This window comes from Jaculus jaculus, chromosome 3 (genome assembly GCF_020740685.1).
Source record: "Jaculus jaculus isolate mJacJac1 chromosome 3, mJacJac1.mat.Y.cur, whole genome shotgun sequence".
Lineage (NCBI taxonomy): Eukaryota > Metazoa > Chordata > Mammalia > Rodentia > Dipodidae > Jaculus > Jaculus jaculus.
Genome location: NC_059104.1, coordinates 181,163,587 through 181,189,361, shown reverse-complemented (window position 1 = coordinate 181,189,361; position 25,775 = coordinate 181,163,587). Strand labels below are relative to the sequence as shown.

Genomic DNA, 25,775 nt, shown 5'->3' with positions numbered 1-25,775 from the left:
TGTGCTGGACAGTCCTCCATTCCTTCTTCTCTGCCCTGTGTTGCCTTTTGGGTCATCCTGGTGGTCATTGCCATCTGAAGAGAAGCTTCTCTAACCAGAAGTGGGATTAGCATTAATATGTGATTATGAACATTAAGTGTAGTACCTTCAGAGCAATTTGGTGAGAGTAATATATGCTGTTATCCAGGCAAGAGCAGGCTTTATACCCCTGAGGCTCATGACCTCCCCTCCTATAGGCTTTTGATTGGGTTTTCAGTACCAGACATGTATTCCCTCCCATAGAACAGGCCTTCAGTCCAGTTAGAAAGCAGTTCGTTTCCCCCAGAGCAGACATGCCACTATTGCACTCATTCAGTCATTTGGTCAAACTTGAGGCTTCCAATATCTGCTGTTTTCACCGCTGATGATTTCTGTCTTCCATAAGGCTGCATATAATGCAGCTTTTTCCAGCTTTCAGTTGGCTGGTCTGCAGGGAGGTTTTCTGCTCAGTACCAGCTTGATTTCTCAGTGACTTTGCCACTCTGCAGATGATATGATCCTATACATAAAAGACCCTAAAAACTCTACCAGCAAACTGTTAGAGCTCATAAACACTTTTAGCAATGTAGCAGGATACAAAATAAACACAGAGATAAGTAGCTTTCTTATGTAGTAACAAACTTGCGGAGGATAAAATCAGGGAATCTCTCCATTCACAATTGCCTCAAAAAAAAAAAAAAAAAGTACCTTGGAATAAACTTATTAACCAAGGAAGTGAAGGATCTCTGCAGTGAGAACTTTAAAACACTCAAGAAATTATAGAAGATACAAGGAAATGGAAAAACATTCCATATGCTTGGATTGGCAGAATCAATATTGTGAAAATGTCAATCTTACCAAAAGCTATCTACACATTTAATACAATCCCCATTAAAATTCCAATGGCATTCTTCACAGGAATAGAAAAAACAATCCTAAAATTCATTTGGAAGCACAAAAAAACCTCAAATAGCCAAAACGATTTTTAGCAATAAAGATAAGGCTGGTGGTATCATCCTACCCGATTTTAAGTTATATTACAAAGCCTTAGTAAAAAACAAAACAAAACAAAACAAAACAAAAAAACAGCGTGGTATTGGCACAAAGGCAGGCATATAGATCAATGGAACAGAATAGAGGACCCATATGTTAATTCAGGCAGTGATAGCCATCTGATTTTTGACAAAAATGCCGAAGATATTTATTGGAGGAAAGACAGCCTCTTCAACAAGTGGTGCTGGGAAAACTGGATATCTATGTGTAGAAAGATAAAAATAGATCCTTGTCTTTCTCCATGCACAAGAATCAAGTCCAAGTGGATCAGGGACCTTACTATCAGACCTGAAACTCTGAAATTGCTGGAGGAAAAGGTAGGGGAAACCTTTCAACATATTGGCATAGGTAATGACTTTCTGAATATAACCCCAATTTCTCAGAAAATAAAACCACTAATCAACCACTGGGATCTCATGAAATAAAATATTTTTCTACAAAAAGAATAAGATATTAAGAGAAGAATGCCTTCTCCTCTTAGACCAAGTAGAAACTTTGTAGAGGACCCCATGAGAAGTCTGTACTTGACGGGAAGCAGTTTAGCCACTGAAAACACAGTTTCCTTTTTGTTTTTCTTTAGTTTTGGACACAGCTGGACAAGAGGAGTTTGGAGCCATGAGGGAGCAGTACATGAGGACGGGCGAGGGCTTCCTGCTGGTCTTCTCAGTCACCGACAGAGGCAGGTCAGTGCCAGGATGCTGGGCAGTCTTGGTCACTACTTCATAGAATTTGGAGTTTCTTAATAGGAAAGGGGAAAAAATAGGGAGTACAAAATTTTCTGAGTTCAGATTCTTTGCCTAATGTATTTTTTTTTGTGATTTTTTTTTAAAGTTTTGAAGAAATCTATAAGTTTCAAAGACAGATTCTCAGAGTAAAAGATCGTGACGAGTTTCCAATGATTTTAATTGGAAATAAAGCAGACCTGGATCATCAAAGACAGGTAAGGAGGGGAGGAGCTGGATGAATGAAGGTCACCTCGAGTGAACCAATAAGAAGCCTATGATCCTGGCTGGCATGTCACCTCAGTTTTATTTCATTATTTTATTTTATTGTTTTGGTTTTTTGAAATAGGGTTACCACACTATGCTAGTCAGCTTCTGGCTTTTTTAATTAATTAATTAATTTGCAAGCAGAAAGAGATAGAAGAGATAGATAAAGAATGGGCACCCCAGGGCCTCTAGCCACTGCAAATGAACTCCAGACACATGTGCCCCTTGTGCATCTGGCTTATGTGTGGGTCCTGGGGAATTTGGCTTTGCAGGCAAATGCCTTAATGGCAACTTAGTTTTTTAAAAATTTATTTATTGAGGGGGAGGGTGGGGCAGATGGGTATGCCAGGGCCTTCAGCCACTGCCAATGAATTGCATATGCCTGTGCCGTCATGTAAGCCAGAGGACATGCATGGATCCTGGGGAACCAAACCTGGGCCTTTTAGCTTTGTAGGCAAGCGCCTTAACTGCTAAGCCATCTCTCCAGCCCAGTTATTTTATTTTATTTATTTGGTGGGGGTGGGGGGAGAAAGAGAGAGAAAGAATGGGTGCACCAGGGCCTTCAGCCATGGCAAACGAATTCCAGACATGGGCGCCCTGTTGTGCATTTGGCCTACATGGGTCCTAGGGAAATGAACCTGGGTCCTTTGGCTTTGCCGGCAAATGCCTTAACCACTAAGCCATCCCTCCAGCCCCTTTTTATTTTTCAATTTTAATAAGAGAGAGTTGAGAGACAGAGAGAGAGAGAGAATTGTCACGCCAAGGCCTCCAGCCACTGCAGTCGAACTCCAGATGTGGGCACCACCTTGTGCGCATGTGTGACCTTGTCCACTTGTATCACCTTGTGTGTCTGGCTTATGTGGGATCTGGAGAGTCGAACACAGATCCTTAGGCTTCCCAGGCAAGTACCTTAACCACTAAGCCATCTCTCCAGCACCTCCTCAGCTTGTTTATTTATTTATTTACTTATTTTTTTGTTTAAAAGAAGAGGGGGGAGGGAAGGAGAGAGAATGAGTGCTCCAGGGCCTGTAACCACTGCAAATGAGCTCCAGATGTATGCACCTTGTGCATCTGGCTTATGTGGGTACTAGGGGAATCAAACCTGGGTTCTTTGGCTTTGCAGGCAAGCAAGCACCTTAACCGCTAGGCCATCTCTGTAGCCAGTTTTTTTATTTTTTTATTTTAAGATTCGGGCAGATTGAATTTTCATGCTGTTTTACCCAATGTTTCAGAAGACTATAAGCCTGTAAGCATTTGTATTAGCTCTAAGTGTGGGGCTGGGGATACATAGCTCAGTGGTAGAGCGCTTGCCTAGCATGTACAAGGTCCTAGGTTCAATCCCTAAAGCAAACAAAACCAAGTCCATGTAATTTATTTTAAAAGGTAATCTTTCTTTCCTCTTCTTCCTTCTGTTCTCTCTTGTTTGCATTGTTTTTTTGTTATTAGAAAATTGCATAAATGTGTTCTCAATATGTAGTCAATATATACTGTTAGGCTTCGTGTTTATGTTCTCCATGTTCTTGAGGTTCTGAGTGTTTCTCGGTGTTGGCCAGTGGCCCTTGCACCGGTCCTCTCCGTCCTCCCAGCTGGCCTCAGCGGTGCTCTCGCCGCCCGCCTCGCCCTGCTGCCTGCCTCCGCTGCAGACGTGCGGCCTCAGACCGTCTCCCCGTGGCAGCCCGGAGGAGAGCAGGAGGGAGGTCTCCAGGGCAGGAAGAGGCAGAGGAGGGAGAGCAGACAGTTCTGGCATGCCCATTCCCCTCCCTCCCTCCCTCTCTCTCCTTCTGTCTGCTTGAAAATAAGTAAATAAAAAGATAACAAAAAAGTTATGTATTGTTAGCTTGGAGTAAGTTTTCTTGTACAGAGTTTTCTACCTGAACTGTGTGTAGAAACATAATCATATATTTGCTGAAAAGCTCAGTTGTTTATGGATTGAGGGAGAAAACAAGTGGCTGAAATCTGGCTGTGTGGTGTTCAGCTCATTCACACGGCCTGTGTGGTCCCGCTGCCGTATGGGCCTCTCCAAGGCTGTCTTCTGCCTCTTGCATGGGTGGCCGTCACCTGTCTACCAGGCTGTGGTCTCAGCAGTGCATGGACGTCCTCCCAGCACTTGTTCTACCTCCCTGTCCATTGCCCTCCCCTCAGCACAAGACAGCTCTTCCCTCCGAACACCTTGCTTTGTTCCCTCCTTGTTTTCTGTTCAGGATCGGTGCTGTTTTGGGGTGTCAGGGATGTTTGCTGCAGTTGATGGCTCCTTTCTTCATCTTTGGGGTATCGTTTCTTCCCCCTCTTCCTTCTCTTCTCCCCAGTGTCCTCTTTCAGCTTTTCTTCATCTCCCTGTCTCTTGAGGGTGTCCTAGGGCTCTAGAGTAGGCATTCTTCCAGGCTCACTAGTAGAAGGGGTCTGTGGTGCACTTAAACCTGACATCCGTCCTGAAGCATTCGCCCTTAAAGTCTCTTCAGAGTTAAAGGTGATGACTTAGAATGTCTTACCCCAGTGCAGCCTGGAAGCCTGAGAGCTTCATCTCATGCTGACGTGCTTACTTTGATCACCTCGGGATTCTTCATGACTTCCAGTCTGCTCATTGTTGCCCGCCCAGTATGAGTTCTTCTGCCTGTCTTAGACGTGATTCATTAGACGTTCTCAGCTCTAGCCAGCTCCCCTAGACTTGCAGTTTATAGCCCTGGCCTTTACTACTACAGGTTCTAGAATTGTGAACGTATTAGGGAGGGGAGGCAGGTTAGTAGAGGATGCCGTGCTGCCTCATTTCGGCTTCTGCTCCTGTGGACGGACTGACTCCTCCATCCTTCACCCCGTGTTATTGATTCCTTTTCCTGTTCTCCCCCCCCCCCCCGCCCCCTCGAGGTAGTGTCTCCCGCTAGCCCACTTTGGAAGTTGTCAATAATAATGAAAATAAAGAAAATAAATAAATAAATAAATAAATAAATAAAATAAATAAAGAAAAACAAACAAAATATTGTTACCACTAAATCAGCAGCTCTGCAAAGTTTTCTCTTTTTTTTGAACTTATTTTATTGACAGCTTCCATAATTATAGACAACAAACCATGATAATTCCCTTTCCTCCACCACATTCCTCTTCACAAACCCACACTCCATCATGTCCCCTCCCTCTCTCCATTAGTCTCTCTTTTATTTTGCTGTCATCATCTTTTCTTCCTGTTTTGAGAGTCTTGTGAAGGTAGCGGTAGGCACTGTGAGGTCATGGATATTGAGGCCAATTTCTGTCTGGAAGACTACAGTGTAAGGAGTCCTATGCTTCCTTTGCCTCTTACATTTTTCCCACCACCCTGAGCCTTGGAAGGCGTGATAGAGATGTTTCAGTGCTGAACGCTCCTGTCACTTCTCAGCACTATGGTGGCTTTTGGGTCATCCCAATCATCACCACCATCTGAAAAGAGAAGCTTCTGTAACCACAAGTGAGAGTAGCATTAATATATGGGCATGAATGTTGAGAGAGGTGCTTCCCAGAAAGTTTGGTGAGTATAATATATGCATTTAGCCAGATGAGCAGCTGTTATACTCCTAGGTCTCATGACCGCCCCTGCCTTAGGCTTTTGATTGGGTTTTCAGTACCAGGCATGTATTCTCTTCCATGGAGAGGACCTCCAGTCCAATTAGGGAGCAGATGGTTTTCCCTATAACAGATGTGCCATTATCACACCTGTTTGGTAATTTGGCCTGGCTGGCCAAACTTGAGGCTTGCAGTGTCCACTCTTTTCACCACTGATGACTTCTGTTTCCCATAGGGCTGCATGTAGCATAGTTTTTTTCAGCTTTTTGTCAGCTGGTCTATAGGGAGAAGGTTTTCAGCTCAGCTCCATCTTGATTTCTCAGTGACCCTTGCAGGCCAGGCACGTGGAGTCTTCAGCAGTAAACTTCGTCTTCTTCCTGAGGGCTAATTGCTTGCATCATTTGATATATATTTCAAACTCAAGGTCTGGTATGCATATTATTTTGGAGAAAGGCAAGGTAAATTTAAAAATTACGTAAACGTTGGCATGCCAGTTCTGTCTGGAGCCTGAAGTAACACAACTGATGGAAGTAGTCAACAGACATGAACACAGTTACATTCTACACAGTCAAGAAGCTCAAGAAAACACTGGATGTCTAACTACAAGTGACATGGAATGTATAAAAAGAACTTAGCCATCAAACTTCAGAAGCTAAAACTGTCCAGATGAAAATTGTACTGGATGGTATTAACAGCACAAGTAATGACTGAAAATTTCTAAGTTTGCTCAAAACATACATCTATGACACTCAAGAAACCCTAAGCATGAGAAACATTAGGACAACTATTAGACACTTTGTGATGAAATTTCTTAAAACTTGCAGTAAAGACAAAATCTTCGAAGTAGCTGAGAAGGATAAAACTGCAGACAGAGAAACAGCTAAGGATGACCTTCATTCTTGTTTCTTTTGGAAATAATGCAAGGCAGGTGGACATTAGTGCATTGTCCTTGAAGTACTGAAACCAAAAACCTGCTGTCCAGAAGTCAACAAAAACTTGTTCCCAAACACATAAAAATATTAGAGCTCAACATTAACGTACTTGTGTTACAACACATGTGCCAAGACGTCCTCAGGCAGAGGACGAGCGACATCAAATGGGAACTGGAAGCTGGGGGACACTGGACGCGGTAATTGTGTGGAAATATCAGTTCTGTTTATTCTTAGTTAAGGCTCTTTCAAACTTAATAATTGAGTGTTTAAAAAACAACAGTGTATTAGAAGGCAAAAGAAAAATAGGAAAGAGCAAGCAGGAGACATCCGTTCTTACACATTCCTAGACTGACATGAACTGGTGCAGTACCCTTTGCATGAGGCTGCTGGGTTTCAAATGTGTACTGTGGTGTCTAAAGCAACCACTGAAATAGGTTAACAAATAGCAGTAAAGAGTGAAGCCAGCATAGGACTTAACATGGAATAACACTGTTAACCACAGGCAGGAAAGCAGGATGGTTCGAATGAACACTTGATGGCACATCTGAGGCAAGGAGCAGCGCGACTCAGCTGTAGCAATTCAGTGAAACGGTGAGGATCTCCTTTGAAAGGCACATGATACCAGATTAGATGAAAAGGCAAAGCTCTTCAAGAAAACTACATTCATTTTAAAGACACACAGAGAGGTTAAAAGTGAAAAATGGAGTAAGATTCACCGAGCTGACACTCATGAAAGTAAAGTGGCCATGTAGATACAAGACAGACAGGTCAGTAGAGTATTGCCACATGTACAGTGATAGAGAAAAGTTCAAGAGAACTTAATGGCCTAAACATTCATGTGCCTAACAACAAGTCCTAAAGCAAGAGTTCAAAGAACAACATAGAAAAGGTTAGTTCACACTTGCAGTGAGAGACCCTTTCAATAATTTATGAGAAGAGCAATAAAATTAGTGCACTGTGGCTCACTCAGTAGCTCCACCAGACAGCTTATCCTGACTGGCACCTAGTGAACACGCCACTCAGCAGTATACGCCACACATCACTGAAATGAGGTGGGTCATAGGGGGAGCCTCAGTGCGTATGGCAGTTGAATGAAGTCAGCATAACAACAGAGCTAGGAAATCCCCAGTGTGGGAAACTAACACCCTACTATTGGGGTAAGCGGGATGCCTTGAAGAAGTCTGCGTGGGGAGGGAAAAGTGACCCTGATTCCTTATTCTACTTAAGAAAGTAGAAGAGAAAGAAGTAGACTAAATTAAAACCATAATAAGCACGAAGGAAATAAAAGCAGAAAAACTATGGCTGTGGTATTTGCAAAGCCATTGCCCATAAAGAAAGAAAACAGAAGTAGAAACTAGAAAAGCCATAGGAGAGATAAATAAGAGCAGCAACAACAACAGAAATGCCCAGCTTTTACAAACAGACCAACCTGGCAAACCTCAGCCAGAGTGATTGGAACGAAAGGGACGGAGCTGCAGCGTAGCTCAGCTGCTGAGCGCCTGTCTCGTGCGTCTGCCTTTCCCAGGGCAGCAGGGAGTGTTTGGAATGCAACAGGACCGTCACTTCTGATCTCACAAATGCATGAAAGCCAATAAAGAAATGCTATAAAGAACTTCCATTTTTTCTTCTTAGTTCCCCCCCCCCCCCGAGTGTAAAACACTTTATACCAATAAATTCAGCAAGTTAAGTAAAATGGACATGTTTCTTGGAAAGGTGCACATCACCAAAGCTCACCTAAGATGCTAAGATAGATGCTGAATAGTGGTCTGTCAGATACATTTAATTTGTGTGAAAATTTCCTTCAAGGGGCTGGAGAGATGGCTCAGCAGTTAAGGCACTTGCCTGCAAGCCTAAGGACCCAGGTTTGATTCCTCAGTACCCACATAAGCCAGATGCACAAGGTGGCGCATGCTAAGTAAAATGTTTATAAATAGAATTTAGCAATAGGCAGAAAGGACATTATACCCATCATGTGGACTTTATTTCAGAAGTGCAATGCTGGCTTACCATTTGGAAGCAAGTTGGTATAATGCATCATGTTAACACATTGTATGTGGAAAATCATGTGACCATCTCAAGCAGATAGAGAAGAAACATCTGGTCATGTCCAACCTCCATTCCCAGTAAAATCCATTTACAAACGGTGGTGAGAAACTTTGTCACTTGGGTACTGGGCATGTGCAGAACAGTCCTGCCGCTGACTGTGGTGTCATGACGGAGATGAGATGCCTTGTCCTGCAGTTTCTCCCTCTGTTTGCACGGGATGCTCTGGTCAGTGCAGTGAGGAAAGGATCATAGTGGTGCAGAAAACCTTTGGAGTTTGCAAGAACTTCAAGATAAGTAAGTTTAGTAATGATCATACTTTTATGGTGTAAAAAATGTTAAATTATTGAAGAAACAATGTTTCTTTCTTTTTCTTTTTGGTTTTCCGAGGTAGGGTCTTGCTCTGGCCCAGGCTGACCTGGAATTAACTGTGTAGTTTCAGGGGGTCCTCAAACTCATGGCGATCCTTCTACCTCTACCTCCTGAGTGCTGGGATTAAAGTGTGTGTCACTGTGCCTGGCTCACCAAGACTTCTTTTTACCTGATGGCTTCCCCAGTATTGTTATAGCACTTTAATTTATTTTCACTTGAGAAAGAGAGAGAACTGGGCACCAGGGCTTTAGCCACTGCCTTCGAACTCCAGACGCTTGCGCCACCTAGTGGGTATGTGCAACCTTGTGCTTACCTTACCTTTATGCATCTGGCTTACATGGGATCTGGATAGAATGTGGGTCCTTAGGCTTTGCAGGCAAGCACCTTAACCACTAAGCAATCTTGCCATCTCCCCAGTATTCTTTTCTACTTTTGTGGTGTTGGTTGGGAACAACCAGTTGAGATGAACATTACTACTCACTGTTTTACCTTTACAGTGTAGAAGGTACCTGGTGACCCTCGGTATGTTCTTACCCTGAGCTGTTGATGTGTCACTCTCCACGGCTGCGTTTCTCCCTTCATCCCCACTTGAAGACATTGTGCTTCCTCTTCACTCCTTCTCTCCACACTGAAGAGTCCTTTATCCAGTCTTCACGGGGCTTCTTTCAGAGCCCAGGCATGGAAATCCCGTTTGCTCTAAGGTCTCCCACATGTTGTTTCCTTTGCTAGGGATGTTTCCTCATCCTGTCCTCTACTACCTCCAAACTCGATTTATTTCTTGAGTCAACTTTGTCAAGCAAGCTTTTCCTGACTGCTTAGCTGGGTTTCTGTTCTCTTCCGTATGTTTTGCTGCTGCATCTACCATGTCTGATATGAAGCAGGAGCTCGGGAGGTAGTGCATTATTCCTTGATTCAGCTGGGAAGTGGTTCTAGGGTGTCCGATGGATGCCAGTGTATTTGGAGCTTAAGCCCCTCACATACAGTAGCATAGATTCATATATAACCTACACACACTGTCCTACTTAAGTCATCTCTAGATCATGTGTAACATCTGACCTGGTGGTCATGCTGTGCAAATACTTCAGGGGATAATCAGAAAAACATCTGTGCACGCCCAGTACAGTTCAGCTCAAGCCGTGGTGGTGTGTTTTTTGTTTTTGTTTGTTTGTTTGTTTTCTGGACAGGGTCTCCTGTAGTCCAGCTGGACCTTGAGCTCCCTTTGTAGCTGAAGCTGGCTGTGAACTCCTGACCCTTCTGTCTCTGCTTCTGGGGTGCTCGGATTACAGGTGCGCCCTGCCCCGCCCTGCAGCACCAGCTCAACTCGTCAGGTACTCCTGACCCGTAGCTGGTTGCTCCCCCACGTGGGGAACTCGTGGGGACACTGAGGGCTGACTGCATTTCCATCACACATGTGCTCTTTTGGTTTGTTCTGCAGAGGAGGGCTTTGGTTTCTGTGGCCTTGTGACACTCGTGGGCTCATTTTATGGGAAGCAGCTTGGTCCCCAGCAGGCCTGAAGCTCAGTCTGTAGCGAGGACTACACAGGACAGAGCTGGTCATTAACACTTCATGCACTTAAGCAACTCTTGGAATTTCAGGTCACACAGGAAGAAGGACAGCAGCTAGCGCGGCAGCTCAAAGTCACATACATGGAGGCGTCAGCAAAGATCAGGATGAATGTAGATCAAGCTTTCCATGAACTTGTCCGGGTTATAAGGTAAGCAAGTATGTGCTAGACATGTTTTAATGAATTGCCATGAAAGGTTTTTAGTATGCAGGAGGACATTGTAGGAGTGATTTCTTTCTAGGAGCCAATGCACATGGCAGGTTAAATTTTCACTCAGTACATAGCATATTGAAGGCACTTGTAATTGAAAATCTCACCTAATAATTTTAGTTGTAGTAGAAAGAGCTTATAGGAATTTCAGGAGGAGTTGAATGCTTTGAAGCTAGTGATGACGGCAGCTGCTCCAGTGTCTGTCAGACACCGCGCTGAACCCTTCCCATGAGTTTCTGTACCTCGTTCTTACTGCAGCCTAGAGAACTACATGCTTTCTTTAGCCCTCACTATCAGATGAGAAAATGGGGTATAGAGGGTCATTAAGATATTGAATCTTTGTATGTGTTAAGTGGCAGAGTTGGAACCTGACTCCAGATCCCTTGGTTCCAGAAGCTGTGCTCTTCTTAGCCAATTCCTTCCAGGATAAGAGTAAGCCAGCTAGCAGGGTTCTAGAATCCCACGGGGGCATGGTACTCCAAAGGACATACACAGCTCAGTGTACAGAGCACTGCTGCCCACAGGTCCCTGGGGCTTGGAAACTATTGCTGGATCCCAAGAAGCTTGAGGACAGGTGATCTGTAGAGTTGCCATGTGCGCTGCAGGTGAGAAGAGCAGGTCCTTGGGGAGCAGTGTACCTCTGTGTTGTCGTGAGGACGGTGATCTGTAGAGTCGCCGTGTGCGCTGCAGGTGAGAAGAGCAGGTCCTTGGGGAGCAGTGTACCTCTGTGTTGTCGTGAGGATGGTGATCTGTAGAGTCGCCGTGTGCGCTGCAGGTGATGGCTCACCACACTAAAAACTTAAGAACAGTTAAGATGGATGATTTTGTTTTATTGCCCTTCCCCCATCCCAGTAACTAATGAACCAGTTTCTTCTTACAATGATAATTATGTTCCTTGACCTTCATGACTCTCTTGTTACCCCCCACATCAGTAGGTGTTTGAAGGGGGCATAGGGGTTTTCTTCCTTTAAAGTGCCAGACATACTTAAACATCACAAGCGATTTTAAGTCTTCATAATAGCTGTGAAAGGTAGGTTTTCATTATTTCTATCTAAAAACTGAAGACTAAGATATCTGCTAGCTTGTTTTACACTAACTTCAACAAGTGGCAGAAAGGAATGGGATGGAGATCTGTCTGTCTGTCTGTCTGTATATCTGATAAGGGTAGTGTTGTATTATATTTGGTGAGGGATGCTTATCAAAGTATATCTGTGAGTCTAAGAATCTCAAATTGAGATGGGGTCAGAGGTGATTGCGTCTCACACATGAAAACTGCTTAGACAGCTCAGCTTAGTTTTGTGTCTAAACGTGTATGCTCCTGTCTTCTGCCACCCCCACCCCTCCACCATCCTATTTTGGGGATGACCTGGGATTGAATTCAGGGCCTCACGCATGCTGGGAAAGTGCTACCATGGAGCAACTCCTGGTCCCTTGAACCTTTGTTACTTTCATGGATTTCCTTTGATCCCTACTTGAACTTGGAAAAGCATGTGCTCTGAAGTGCAACTTGTCCACAATTGACCTGCATTTGTTACAGTAGAGTACAAGTGGGTGATTAGATTGAGATTTTTCTGTCTTGCAGGAAATTTCAAGAGCAAGAATGTCCTCCTTCACCAGAACCAGCTCGGAAAGAGAAAGACAAGAAAGGCTGCCACTGTGTCATTTTCTGAGAGTCCCCTGAGCACCAGCTGCCAGCTGCCAGGAAGCCCTTGTCCCCTCTCCTGTGCTTTATGTCACGTGGTACCTTGCTAGCCTTAGACCAATGATCACCGTGTCAGCCTTACACCAAGAAGCTGGCTAATTCTTTCTGTGGAGCTAATGCAATGGTCCTTTCCAAACCGGTAACGGAAACACTAAGGCTGCTTCAGAGATTGTCTGGTTCTTTTAAATTACATGTCTTCATCACAAGACACAGCCTTCTCTTAAGGGCTTACATTTTAATAGGGACGAACCAGCTTTGGAACCTAAGTAAGCTGTTTGCTAAGCTGAAGTCATAGTTGTGAAGTAATTTTTAACTTCTGGAATCATTGCCTACTGTTACTCTAAGTAGAAACATAGGGATTTTTTCTTTTTAAATGTGAATTTTGCCTATCTTTAAAACTTTTGATGTCAACTTTTTGTTAACCTTAAATACACTGAACAGAATCTACAAAAGTGAGACATCTCAGACCTTTTTTGATGCTACGACTTTTGTTTTCCCGTGGCCAAAATACCAAAATGCCCGTTGTACTTTGGATTAAAAACTGCTTGTCAAGTCTTGTTGTTAAGCCTCCTCTTGAAGATGATAATTCTGGACCTCGGTGTTTCAGTGAACTTGGTTTCTTAGTTTAACTATATTTCACAGTGATGCTAAGGATAAGAATGAATAATTCCTGTCTGTCTTTCTCTTCAAGTATTTCTGGTTAAGGGATTCAAAACAAACTAAAACAGTTTTTGTTTGATGTAATATAAAATATGGAATTGATCTTTCCAGAGTCAGATGATTAATGTTTTGCTATATACTTTTATACGTTATTTTCTTATCAAACTAGTTAACAAGTATTTTTATATGTTTGTAAGCAAATATGCTTTCACAGTATACCTTGTGTATATGTAAAGATAAGTATTTAATTCTCACTGTTCACTTTTAACTGACAGAAAAGAAAAGAGAAAGTGGAAACTACAGTAACTGTGGTAGAACTTTACTCACTGGCTGGGTCCTGGTTTTGTTCACCTGTGGCCGGTCATGTCCCTAACTCAAGAAGCCTTCCTGGTAAAGTGCAACAGGATGCGACTCCGAAGTCACGTGTGCTACCCCTGCTAAATATTGACTGTTTATATTGAGTATCATGTGTAAAATTTATGATTGACAGTTAGTATAATTGTGGATGGCTTCTGGTTGTGTTTTTAATTCTGTGGATTGTTTTGAAACAATTCCAAGTATGTTCCTGATTTCAAGACCCTCGGTGGTTTTGCACGGCTGTCACTTTATTGAATGTGTACAACGGTCCCATGAAGTTGATGAACCGTCCCCTGTACAGCTTCAGGTGCTAGAATTAAAACTGATCTATTATTACAGGATGATGCACAGTTACTCATTTTGTTATTTCAGTGGTTTTCTGAGGGAATATGAGGAGAAATTTATGTTAATAGATCTATGCCTTTTTCAGCCATGTTGTAGGAGTCGAGTCTAAAATTGGTCATTCGGTAGGTGAACCTGATCTGAAACCTTTTGGTGTTCTTAGTGGTTTCCTGAGGTCAGTGTTTTCAAAACTTTTTCTCTGAAGTGCTCTTTTTTTTTTGGTTTTTCAAGGTAAGGTTTCACTCTTATCTAGGTTGACCTGGAATTCACTCTGTATTCTCAGGGTGGCCTCGAACTCACAGCGATCCTCCTACCTCTCCCTCTGAGTGCTGGTATTAAAGGAGTGCACCACCACGCCTGGCTCCTGAAGTGCTCTTAACAGAGAACTGCCAATTATCAGTTCTAAAGAAAGTGTAATTCTATATTAATGTAGTTAATAAAGTAAAACTTTAAAAATATTTACATTATGTAGTACAGTATAAACTTGTGATTTCTATTAGCATTCAAATAACACAGTCTGTTTTGCTTAGCCATTTTACTTTAGGGTTCCTTCTCAGAGGGTGTATGTGTATTTATTCACTTCTCTGTAGTCTCCAGTACAGTTACTACCCAGGAAGCTCACAGGTGTCTCCTGCGGCTCTGGCACCTTATGTTACACTGCCGTCTCATATTTTTGGTGGGGAAGCCTTCCTTCTTGTTTGAAACAGGATCTGTCGTATGGCCTCCTCATCCCACTCTGATCCTCCTGTCTCCGACTCCCAATTACTGAAGTTTCAGTTGTTCACCACTATGCCTAGCTATACGGTTCTTTTCACACACCCTGTTCCCATTATCACTATCTTCAAGTACTTCCCTTCCCCAGTCCTTTAAAAATTTTTTTTTGATGCAAACTCAACAGATTGGTGTTATTTATTTATTTGTATATTTTTATGAGAGAGAGAAATAGAGAGAGGGAGAGAATGGGTGCACTAGGGCCTCCAGCCACTACAACGGAACCCCAGACACATGTGCCACCCTGTGCACATGTGCGATCTTGTGTACTTTGTGTCACCTTGTGTGTCTGCCTTATGTGGGACCTGAAAAGTTGAACATGGGTCCTTAGGCTTTGTAGGCAAGCAGCTTAACCACTAAGTCATTTCTCAGGCCATAGCCTTTCTTTAATGAGAGAGAGAAAGAATTGGCATGTCAGGGCTTCCAGCCACTGAAATTGAACTCCAGACGCGTGTGCCCCCTTGTGTGCATGTGTGACCTTGCGCCTGCGTCACCTTGTGTGCATGTGTGACCTTGCGCCTGCGCCACCTTGTGTGCATGTGTGACCTTGCGCCTGCGCCACCTTGTGTGCATGTGTGACCTTGCGCCTGCGTCACCTTGTGTGCATGTGTGACCTTGCGCCTGCGTCACCTTGTGTGCATGTGTGACCTTGCGCCTGCGTCACCTTGTGCGGTTGACTTACTTTGGATCTGGGGAGCTGGACGTGGGTACTAAGGCTTCTCAGGCAAGCACCTTAACCACTAAGCTATCTTTCCAGCCCTTCCCCAGTTCCTAGAGAATTAACTCCTAATGCCTTATCTGTTGTATGTTTAAATTGACTTCTTATCTCTGCTTCCAACAGAACAAGGTATGTGCCATCTTTGGGAGAACCGAGAACATAATCTATCCAACCCTGTAGAGGTTAGATCCTGTCACACAGCTGTGGCTGGAAGAGGCTCTGACTGAACAAGGTCATGTGTGAAGGCGTTGTTGACTCCACTGTCTCTCTCGTTTGGATTTTCCCATCGGCGTTCTTCTAGTTAGGGTCATATTTCCCTTGCTTTGATATATCTCCTAGGTTTTGGTTGGGTGATGGCCATGCATGTGTTTTTGGATGTTTAGTTGAATCATCTTTATCTAAAAGATTTTGGCTTTGCTTTGAGTTATTTGTAGCTCAATTTGATGCTTTCAGTCTTGTTCTCACACAGGGTCTGGCTATTTTGCTCAGGCTTGCCTTGAACTGCTGGACTTGTGATCCTCCTGCCTTAACCTTCTAAGTAGCTGGGACATTGGGTTAATGTCACAGCACCCAGCTTAATCTAGCTTTCTTTTTTTTTTTAAATTGTCTGAGGTACAAAGGTAAATATTATTCATTATAGATTACCTTGTGTTGTGACATAAACAGTCCATGTCTATTGGCTAATATTTTGTTCTCTGTAATTGGGGGTTGTCAAGCTTTCTCTGTAAATAGCCACATAGTAAATACGTCACACTTTGCAAGTCATGTGATCCTTGCTGTAGCTATTCAGTCTGTGCCATTCTAGCATGGAAACATCTGAATGACGTTAAGTAAATGAACTAGTGGGTCTGTGTCCCACTACAGCTTCGTGCACGCTGGTGTATCTGTTTCCTGTCATGGCCATGTCAAATGCTAATCTGCTCTTGCTCTTGTTTCTCACAGGCTGGGGTTTGCTGGCCCTTCTGTGCAGCATGTTCTCTGTAGCATTGGACGTTTCCTCCCTGACTTTAGAACCTCGTCATTTCATGGAATTTCAAACAGAATTTTCTGAGTAGGCTATCATGTACTTGTGATCTAGGAGGTTCCTCCTCATACTGCTTGCTTAGAGATTTATATTATTTCCAAGTTGCACATTATTCTGTAAATGATACACATTGGAGCTACAGAGTTTTAATCTATAAACGGACCCCTTGCTTCATCCACTGTTGTTTTACAAGTTTGATGTCTCGGGGTTGTACGCACTTACCAGCTGCTGCTCTTGCTTAACTTCATTCATCCTGTCCCATTGCCTCACCGCTGGATCCTGACGAACAGAAGATGATGGCCGAGTGATCATTTTTCACTCGTCTGTCTAAGGCTCTTACCACCTGTCTTCCTGTGGCTGTACATTTTCAAAGTTCTATCTATCTATCTATCTATCTATCTATCTATCTATCTATCTCTATATATATATATAAATTTTCAATATATATATAAAGCCAAAAAGGTATTTTAATTAAAATATCTGACTGAGGGCTGGAGAGATGGCTTACTGGTTAAGGTGCTTGCCTGCAAAGCCTAAAGGGCTCTTGTTTGACTCTCCAGATCCCACATAAGCCAGATGCACAGTGACGCAAGTGTGCAAGGTCACACATGTGCACAAGTGTGCAAGGTCACACATGTGCACAAGTGTGCAAGGTCACACATGTGCACAAGGGGGTGCACACATCTGCAGTTAGATTGCAGTGGCTGGAGGCCCTGGTGCACCAATTCTCTCTCAACTCATTTGCTCTAGCTCTGCCTCCCTCCCTCTCTCTCTCCCTCTCTCTCTCTCTCTCTCTCTCTCTCTCTCTCTCTCTCTCTCTCTCTCACACACACACACACACACACACACACACACGATGGCAGGCTTTAAGGCCAGGTACGGGAAGCCTGCAGAAAATATCACGTCCAGGTGCGGCAGAGGGTGCGCTCTTCCTGTAAACCGGGAACGCGTGGAGGTGTTGGCTTGGAGCTGGACAAGATTGGTAGGATTGAGATGGGCAGGGGAGACGAGCCAGGGGTGGGAAGGCATGGCGTGCGGGTTCGGTGCAGGTGAATGCAAGCACAGCGGAACAGAGGTGGCTGGCTTCGGAGGGCCTTCAACACAGGGTCTTTTTGTAGACGGGGAAGCCGCCAGCAGTCCTGAACTGCAGATTCTAGGATCTAGTCCCGTGGTTGTACAAGTTGCAGAGAAGTGTGGATAGAAGAAGGAGGGAAGGCCTGGTAACTGGGAAGGCTGTCCTCTTCCCACCCATCAGAAAACCTGTGAGGGGCCTGGAGATTTGACTCAGTGCTTAAAGGCACTTGCTTGCAAAGCCTGTTGGCCTAGGTCTGATTCTCCAATACCACTGAAAAACAGGGTGCACCAAGTGGCCACACACATCTGGAGTTCATTTGTAGGAGGTCCTGGCACACCCATTTTCTCTCTTTCGTCTCCCCTTCCTCTCTGTCATAAAATAAACATTAAAAAAATAAAACAGCCCCACAAGGGCAGAGCCAGGTTCTGTGTTCACTGTGTTACTCGTGCAGTGTGGAGTGTGATCCCAGAGGTGAATGACAAAGGCTGGCCTGCAGTGGCCTGGGAAGGAGGAGCCTGGACATTAATGGCACCTGTGAGAAGTGTTTGTGAGTGTGGCAGCTAGTGATGAGACTGTGCCATTGTGACGACAGTCATATAGGTGTTCGGGAGTGGGGGTTGGAGTGGGACTAAATGGGCAGGTCTGTAATTTTATGTATTTTGAGTTACTAAATGGGCAGGTCTGTAATTTTATGTATTTTGAGTTAGTGACTGAAGAGATGGAGATGGCCAATATTCACCAGGGAGCCTGAAGAAGGCTCAAGGGTCAAATTTTGCTATGAAACAAACATCTGGAAGGTAGAAAAGTTAAGAGCCAGCTAGAGAAGCAGCCAGTAAGGAGAGGGCCAGGAACCTGAAGTCAAGGAAGGCTGGGGCTTGGGAGTGGCTCAAGGACTTTGGGTACCATTCAGAGTGAGAGTGAGAGTGAGAGCGAGAGAGAGAGAGACAGAGAGGGAGGGAGGGAGAGGGAGGGAGGGAGGGTGCGCAAGAGCCAGCCAGCACGCACGCACTCAGTGGTTGGACTTCCTTAGAGGTTTGTTTCAACTGTCCAGTTGTGGACACCAGATAGGAGCTGTGTGATGGGAGACAGTAAGTGTGGGCTGTCCAAAACCGTGACAAAGCCACTGAAAACAGGATGCACCAAGTGGCCACACACAGGTTAGGTGTTTGCCGTAGATGGCAGCTGCTGGAGTGTGAGCCACTGCACAGTGCTTGATCATACCATGTAGGCGTGGAAATCTGGAGTCAAGTATTACTGTCTGGATATTTGGTATCTTGAGAGTTGAAAGTCTAGGCTTTGGCCAGATAGGATGGTGCATATGTATAATTTCCAGTACCTGGAGGGTAGGGCAGGAGAATCATGAGTTCAAGGCCAGACTGGGCTACATAGCAAAACACTGGAAGACAAAGGGAGGAGACCGTGGGTTTGCAGCTGGCACGCCATTCTGTCTGAGAATCCTGAGTTCAAGGCCAAACTGGGCTGCATAGCAGAACACTGGAAGAGAAGGACGGGGAGAAGGCTGTGGATTTGCAGCTGGCATGCCATTCTGTCTGAGAATGTTTTTTTTCTGCATCTCAGATCATCTGTGGTAGAGGCTCAGTTTAAAAAATCTTAATTTCCAGTGTTGTGGACTGATACTTTTGTTAAGTATAATTAAAAGCAAATTAGGGACCTGGAGAGATGGCTCAGTGGTTAGGCACTTGCTGGCAAAGCTAAAGGACCGAGGTTCGATCCCGTAGTATGCACGTAAAGCCAGATACAAAAGGTGACACATACATCTGGAGTTTGTGTGCAGTGGCTAGAGGCCCTGGCATGCCCATTTTTTTTTTTCTCTCTCTCCCTCTTATCCCCTCTTTCAAATAAATGAGTGGGTAAAATAAAATAAATGGATTAGGGAGCTGTGGAGATGGCTTCTGTGTGGTTAAAGGATTTTGCTTACAAAGGCTATTGGTCTGGATTTGCTTCCTCAGATTCCACAAAAAGCCAGGTGCACAAAGTGACACATGTATCTGGAATTCATTTGCGACAAGAGGCCATAATGCCCATACTCATTCATTACCCCACCCTGCTTCCAAATAAATAAGTAAAGTATTTTTTTAAATTTTTTTTGTTCATTTTTTATTTATTTATTTGAGAGCGACAGACATAGAGAGAAAGACAGATAGAGGGAGAGAGAGAGAGAATGGGCGCGCCAGGGCTTCCAGCCACTGCAAACGAACTCCAGACGCGTGTGCCCCCTTGTGCATCTGGCTAACGTGGGACCTGGGGAACCAAGCCTCGAACCGGGGTCCTTAGGCTTCATAGGCAAGCGTTTAACCGCTAAGCCATCTCTCCAGCCCAAGTAAAGTATTTTTTAAAAAAGTAAATAATAAGGAAAGTGAGCATTCTCTTGGGAATTGTGGCAATGTCCAGTTACTGTGAAAGTTTCTAAGCCTTTGCTGTCTTACTTCTGCATCTCCATTGTGGGAGCAATTAAACTGCATGTCCTGCTTCTGCTTTAAGAACCAGTTTAGTGGGAAGCTAAGCAGGAGATGCAGGTGTGTTTCGTAAGAGGCTCTTCCAACCACTTGGGTAGGCTAGTAATTCCAGGCAGGTTAGGATAACCCAGTAGGAGTTACATTCAAACACAAGAGGAAAACCAGGACTCTTACAAACTTCAACTCTGTAAGGGAGTCAGCAGTCTTGTTTGCTCTTCTGTTAATAAAATTAATTTATTTGCAGAGAGAGAGAGAGAGAGAGAGGGAGGGAGGGAGGGAGGGAGGGAGGGAGGGAGGGAGGGAGGGAGGGAGGAGTAACAGAGAGAATGGGTGCTCCAGGGCCTCTAGCCACTGGTAAGAAACTCCAGATGCTTGTGCCACTTCGTGCATCTGGCTTTACATGAGTACTGGGGAATTGAATCCAGGCCATTAGGCTTTTCAGGCAAGCACATTAACCACTGAGCCTTCTCTCCAGTCCTGTTGCTACTTAATTTTTATCTTAGCATGTAACTGCTTAAAATAAGAGATCATTGCTAATCAGTATGTCCAAGGCAAGAGCATGTAGACTACTGTGAGAACATGTTAATGAATGTTCTGTAAACCCAGTCTGAAATTGCCTTTTTTTTCTGGTAATGGCTGCAAAGATTATGCATGCACATTCTGCCATGACAGTTTCATTTATAAGTGACCAAAGTCAGCTACAACACAGAAGTGGGCATTCACTAATTTATGAAGAAGTGAGGGGCAGGTGGAATGCAGCTGGCTTTCAGTGAATCCTCAGACAGGACGCCAGGAGTACCTGCTTTCCAGGGGAGAGCTGGCTTAACCATGAAGGTGAGGAAGAGAAGTCATTGAGTGTGAGGAAGCCAGCCCACGTTGAGTTGAGGGTCCTGCTCGCTCTCGCACAAGTGCTGTTGATCCCCCTGGCTAACCATTACAGTGGCTGCCTTTCTGCCCTGCCAAGTGGGTACGCAGTGCCGTCAAACCCACAGGGTTTCTAAAGCAGGGTGGCATTATTGAAATGTGGCATTTTAGTAAAGCTTTTTCTTTCAGTTTCAGAGGATTAAAATTGAAGAATTAGCATCACACTAATTAACAGCTGCTCCTTACATTTGTTAGCGCACCCCCATCATTTCCAAATGTGACTTATTTTCATTCATTCTGCCGACTTTGGGCAATAGGAAGAATGGTGAATCATTCCATTCAAATTAATAGCACCAAAGAGCAAACTAGTGGAAATGACGATCTTCTTCGACTCTTAAATTGTAATCTTATTAAACACTTATGGTTTAGTCTTGTTTGGATAATAGTAGCCATTTCTTTCGGGTGTAAATATTTAACTCATATGCAGCTAACCTCCAAAACTAAGCTCTTATTCCAGATCAGGTTCTGTTATGGTCCAGAGACACATTTCTATGGTTCTTTGAGATTTCTGACTTAAAAATAATTCATTTAGCCAGGTATCTTGACATATGTCCTTAATCCCAGCACTTGGGAGACAGAAGTAGGAAGGATTGCTCTGAGTTCTAGGCCAGCCTGGAACTGCAGAGTATGTCCCAGGTCAGCCTGAGCTCCTGTGTCTGTAATGCTGGGATTATAGCCACCACCACTCCTGATCCAAAAATGTATTTTTATTCTTTTATTTTTATTTATTTATTTGAGGGGGGGCAGGTGGGGGGGGAGTGTGTGTGTCAGGGCCTTCAGCCATTACAAATGACCTCCAGACACAAGTGCCACCTTGTGCATCTGGCTTACATGGGTCCTGGTGATTCGAACCTGGGTCCATAGGCTTCACAGGCAAGCGCCTTAACCACTAAGCCATCTCAAGCCCCATTTTTATTTCCTAAAGGATGTACTCTGAACCAAAGTAGGTCACAGAGATAATTTAACATAGGATTGTTATGTGTCATGTTAGCCACTTACTTGTTGTGGACTGGGTTTCTGGAGAGCTAATGCTGCGTGGGAATGTTGACATACCCTGTTCCCTTGCAGGCCATGAGTTTGCCTAGAACATGCTCATGGACAGAGTTGAAAGGAAAACAGCACAGATTCCTTCTCAGGTTTTCAGCACTGGGTCTGAGGAAGCCCAGGTTTTATTCTCATTTGCTACAGTAGATTTCCTTCAAATAAAATGCATTTGCAAGGTGACAGGTAAGTGACCCAGAATCTCATTGGGAAGATCTGAGCTTCATGCTGGCATCTTAACACATGTGTGTAAATATGATTACAGCTGGGTTGGCATTGATAGTACATAGTCACAGCCATTCTCTGCATGGAACTTTTTCTTAGAGTCTCTCAAGTGGAAGTCCAGACAGATGGCATTTTTTTTTTTTTTTTTGTAGTAAAAAGTCTTTATTTCCAAAATGATTGGTTAGCCAGAAAAAACTATAAACCACCTAACACAAGACTTTGGTAAGAAAGAGATTCAACACTTACAAATTCCCATTGCAAACAAAAAATAAAACTCACTCACAAGATAAGCATGTTTCTTATTCTCAGCCATTAGCCAGTTACCTGGTCTTAAGTCTCCGAAATCAGGGTTAAGAATGTATCCAAATGGGACCAAACAGAAGCATGACTAACTAGCAGGGCTTGTCTTAGTTGAGGAATAACCATCTCAAGGGGCTTTTCAATGGGCTGAGAACGAGTGTGAATCAAGCTTGGAAGACGTTGCAAAAAGAAGGCAGATTGCTCATCAGGACTTTTTTGGGTCCCAGGTGGAAATTTAAGCCTCTTCTTTCATTGTTTTTTGCTCATTTGAAGGAGAAAACAAATCATTGAAAGAATTACAAAATAATGTTGGAAACAGTTTTAAGCTGCAGATAGCTCAGGGATATGGCAATGCCAGCCTTTATAACGAGGGAGCAAAAGCTGTCTGGCCTGGAACCGGTGGAGGTGGATAATGACTGTGAAAAGACCAAATCATCTTAATTTGCTTCAAAACACTAACGACAGACCCAGTGAGGCTTTCTATTGATTAGGCTCTCTTGTGTTAAGGAAACATACCTACTGGGGCTATAGCATATATGTTACATTTTAGAAATATCCTGACATGTTCAATGCAAATTCTCAAGGTAGCATCGTATACATCATGCCCACAGTGTGTATTTGGATTAAGCAGTAATGAAAAATACCTGCAAAAAAAATGCAGCAATAATTTTAAAAATAAATGAATGAGCAAATTACTCATGGGTTCACAAGTGAGAAAACGTCCTTTTACTGTGATTGTTGGTAGCTGGCTCTGAGCTTGGTGTGCTGCTGATGCCCTGGGAGGACACGGAAGCCCCTGCTGTCCACAGGGGGCCAGCGTCCTCCATGGAAAGTGGGCACAAGCTTGATTCTGTAATCTTTTCTCTCAGATTTTGTTTTAGTCACTGAAATATGTTCTCTCTCTTGAGTATACATTTTATGACTAAAAATAACTTCAAAGCATAGAGACAGTATTTTTGTTGAGGAAACAGTTTGTGGGCCACTGAGCAGACTTAGCAAATACTTTGCATAGCTAAATGTTTTCTTGTTAGAGACATTTGAAAACTTAACAAAAGTTTGGGTAAGTCGAGTCTGGATATTTAGGCCAATTTTGCTGCTTGGGTCTTGATTCCAGTAAAGATCCATTCCCAAATGAACCATAGCCAAACATCATGTAGGAGAATTATAGCACTAAAAAAAAATTTTTTTTAAAACACAGGTAACCTGTTAAGGTAACACAGGTTTCCCTTAACATTTTTTTTTTTTTTTTTGATATTTAGCATCCTTACTCTCTGCTACAAGGACTTTACCTTCCATTTAAATAAAGTAGCTATCCATTTTCCTTTGGGGGGGGGCGGTAATTAGGAACCGATATTTGGAAGTAAGATAAGTGTACTTAAATTGCTTACTGTAAGATTAAAAACTGCCCAGCATCAGTGCTCCTGTTCAGATGGACTGTTTCCCCAAGAATAATTGGGGAGATTTAACAAGAGGCCTCGCGTCCTGCTGAGTGGAAAGAGATGGACAAACAGAAGTTTTTTTGTCAAAGATGAGGAAGGGGGGGGAATCTGTTCTCCCCATCTGATGGGTGTTTCTACCGGCTGCGCTCTGGAACCCACACACATAGTTGCCTCTCCCTGTAGAGGTGGCGGGGTCTCTGTCCCGCCTGGCCAGCAGGGCTGCTCCAGAGGGACACCCTTCACTCAGTACAAGGTGGCTGACACCGCTCACTGCCATGCAGGAAGAGAGGCGCTGAGGAGCAGGGTGCCCCGCTCGGCCTATACCCACCAAGAGGTATTCAGACAGGACGTCCCTGGCATCCGTAAGACTACTGGGCAAACCACATTGGAAAAAATGAAAACTAGTAGACACGACTTAAATTATCTTAGACAAGCAAATGGACCAGCCAGCCATTGGTGACTGGAATCTGGAATGCAGCCCCTGGGAACTTGGATCCCTGCTAACAAGGGTGAACGTTGCATGCTCTGATCTCCTTCTTGTCCTTGCAGCTGGTGAACTGGGAGCTTTTGAACCTCCTCTTCACAGTCATGTAGCGCTCCTGAATCCCTCCACCACACAGCTTGGTGCATTCCGACCAGGCCGTCCACGGGCGCATCCGGCAGCCTGTAAGCACCAGAACAGGCTGCTTAGACCAGCAGCACAGGAGGGCTGGCCTCCAGCTCTTTCTGCGTCTCTATGTAGTGGTTGGTTGAATTAACGCCTGGCCAGTGTCCCGATTAGGGACTGTCAGCTCGTACATAATAGACTACAGAAGACGCGGCCCTTAATGCACCAAAGCTCAAGGGGCACCGGCTCATTTCCTCCCAGTCCAGGCGTGGCTGTGTGACCATGAGCAAAAGCTGCTAGGAACCTTCCCATGCTGTCTGCACACGTCTGGATAGCCCATGTGAGAGAAAGGCCCCCAGGAAAAGCGGGGGAGGCCCAGCTCTCGCCTCCAGCCCCACTTGATTGTGGCCACGCACGTGACAACATGGCGGGAATTGTTAGCCAAGCCGCCGCCTTGCTGGCCTGCCAGGATCACGCTGTTAAATGATCTGTTTGAACTGTTGGGGAGGGGGGCGTGTAGGTGATCTCCCCGAGGAGAACTTAACAACTTGCTCATGAAGCCCCACTGCCCAAGCACTAAGTAAGTACTCAGTACGAACCCACCTTTCTCCAAGAGCCCAGTGGCCCCTGGAGATCAGACCTTTGGTTCACATCCTTCCCATAGTACTTTAGACCTGCATGTTTGTGAGTATGTACTAGAGATCTGTTCGCACCCCAGCAGAGTTTCAGAAACTGCTGAGCATAGGCTTGGCTTTACCCATTGTGGACCGGTGACTCCCTTGAGAGTTCTCCCTAAGGCAAGGACTGTCCACTCCCCATGTGGAGGAAGACAGCAGAGGGGCTACTTCGAGCTGTTCCTTTATATGTCACCAGAAACCGTGGAATTAACCTGCAGTGTACACGGTGCCTGCCTTGTCCTCCAGGGAAGCCACAGCTTCTCACGGTCCACACCCAGGACTTGGGTCTTCCAGCCTCTGCCCTGTTGCTCCCCTTTGTACCGTACTCCGGGCCTGGTCTGGCTCATTCAGCAGAGCAGTCCCAGGCAGGGAATTCTTTGTCTTTTTTTATCTTAGAGGTAGAACTTTTCAAGGTGTACTAGAGAAGGGGATAATCTTTCTCCTGGGCTACAAGTAAAAGTTAAAGCTGGGGCAGGAGAGATGCCTTAGCGGTTAAGGCATTTGCCTGCAAAGCCAAAGGACCTTGGTTCGATTCCCCAGGACCCATGTAAGCCAGCTGCACAAGGTGGCGCACGCATCTGGAGTTCATTTGCAGTGCCTGGAGGCCCTGGTGCGCCCATTCTCTCTCTGTCTCTGTGCCGCTTTCACTCTCTCAAATAAATAAAATTAAAAAATAAAAGTTAGCCGGGCGTGGTGGCGCACGCCTTTAATCCCCGCACTCGG

At 44.5% G+C, this 25,775-nt stretch overlaps 2 protein-coding genes and 1 non-coding gene across 4 annotated transcripts in view; 1 reads left to right on the top strand and 2 right to left on the bottom strand.

Annotated features, from left to right (window-relative positions):
- The window catches only part of Rras2 (RAS related 2), a 70,356-nt gene extending 56,583 nt beyond the window's left edge, over nt 1–13,773 (top strand). For both annotated transcript variants that reach the window (XM_045146509.1, XM_045146510.1), the window contains exons 3-6: nt 1,652–1,754; nt 1,903–2,011; nt 10,535–10,653; nt 12,296–13,773. In XM_045146509.1, coding sequence (XP_045002444.1) covers nt 1,652–1,754; nt 1,903–2,011; nt 10,535–10,653; nt 12,296–12,383 — 419 coding nt within the window. In that variant the 3' untranslated portion in view covers nt 12,384–13,773. The remainder of the gene's footprint in view (nt 1–1,651; nt 1,755–1,902; nt 2,012–10,534; nt 10,654–12,295) is intronic.
- Nucleotides 5,883–5,956, bottom strand: LOC123459978. Its single transcript, XR_006636706.1, has one exon. It is a non-coding gene; the product is annotated as a small nucleolar RNA SNORD66 (small nucleolar RNA).
- Nucleotides 13,774–21,895: 8,122 nt separating the features above from the next.
- Nucleotides 21,896–25,775, bottom strand: part of Spon1 (spondin 1) — a 342,604-nt gene continuing 338,724 nt past the window's right edge. The window contains exon 16 of the mRNA XM_004650848.2: nt 21,896–24,432. Within this exon, the coding sequence (XP_004650905.1) occupies nt 24,269–24,432 (164 nt within the window). The 3' untranslated portion in view covers nt 21,896–24,268. The remainder of the gene's footprint in view (nt 24,433–25,775) is intronic.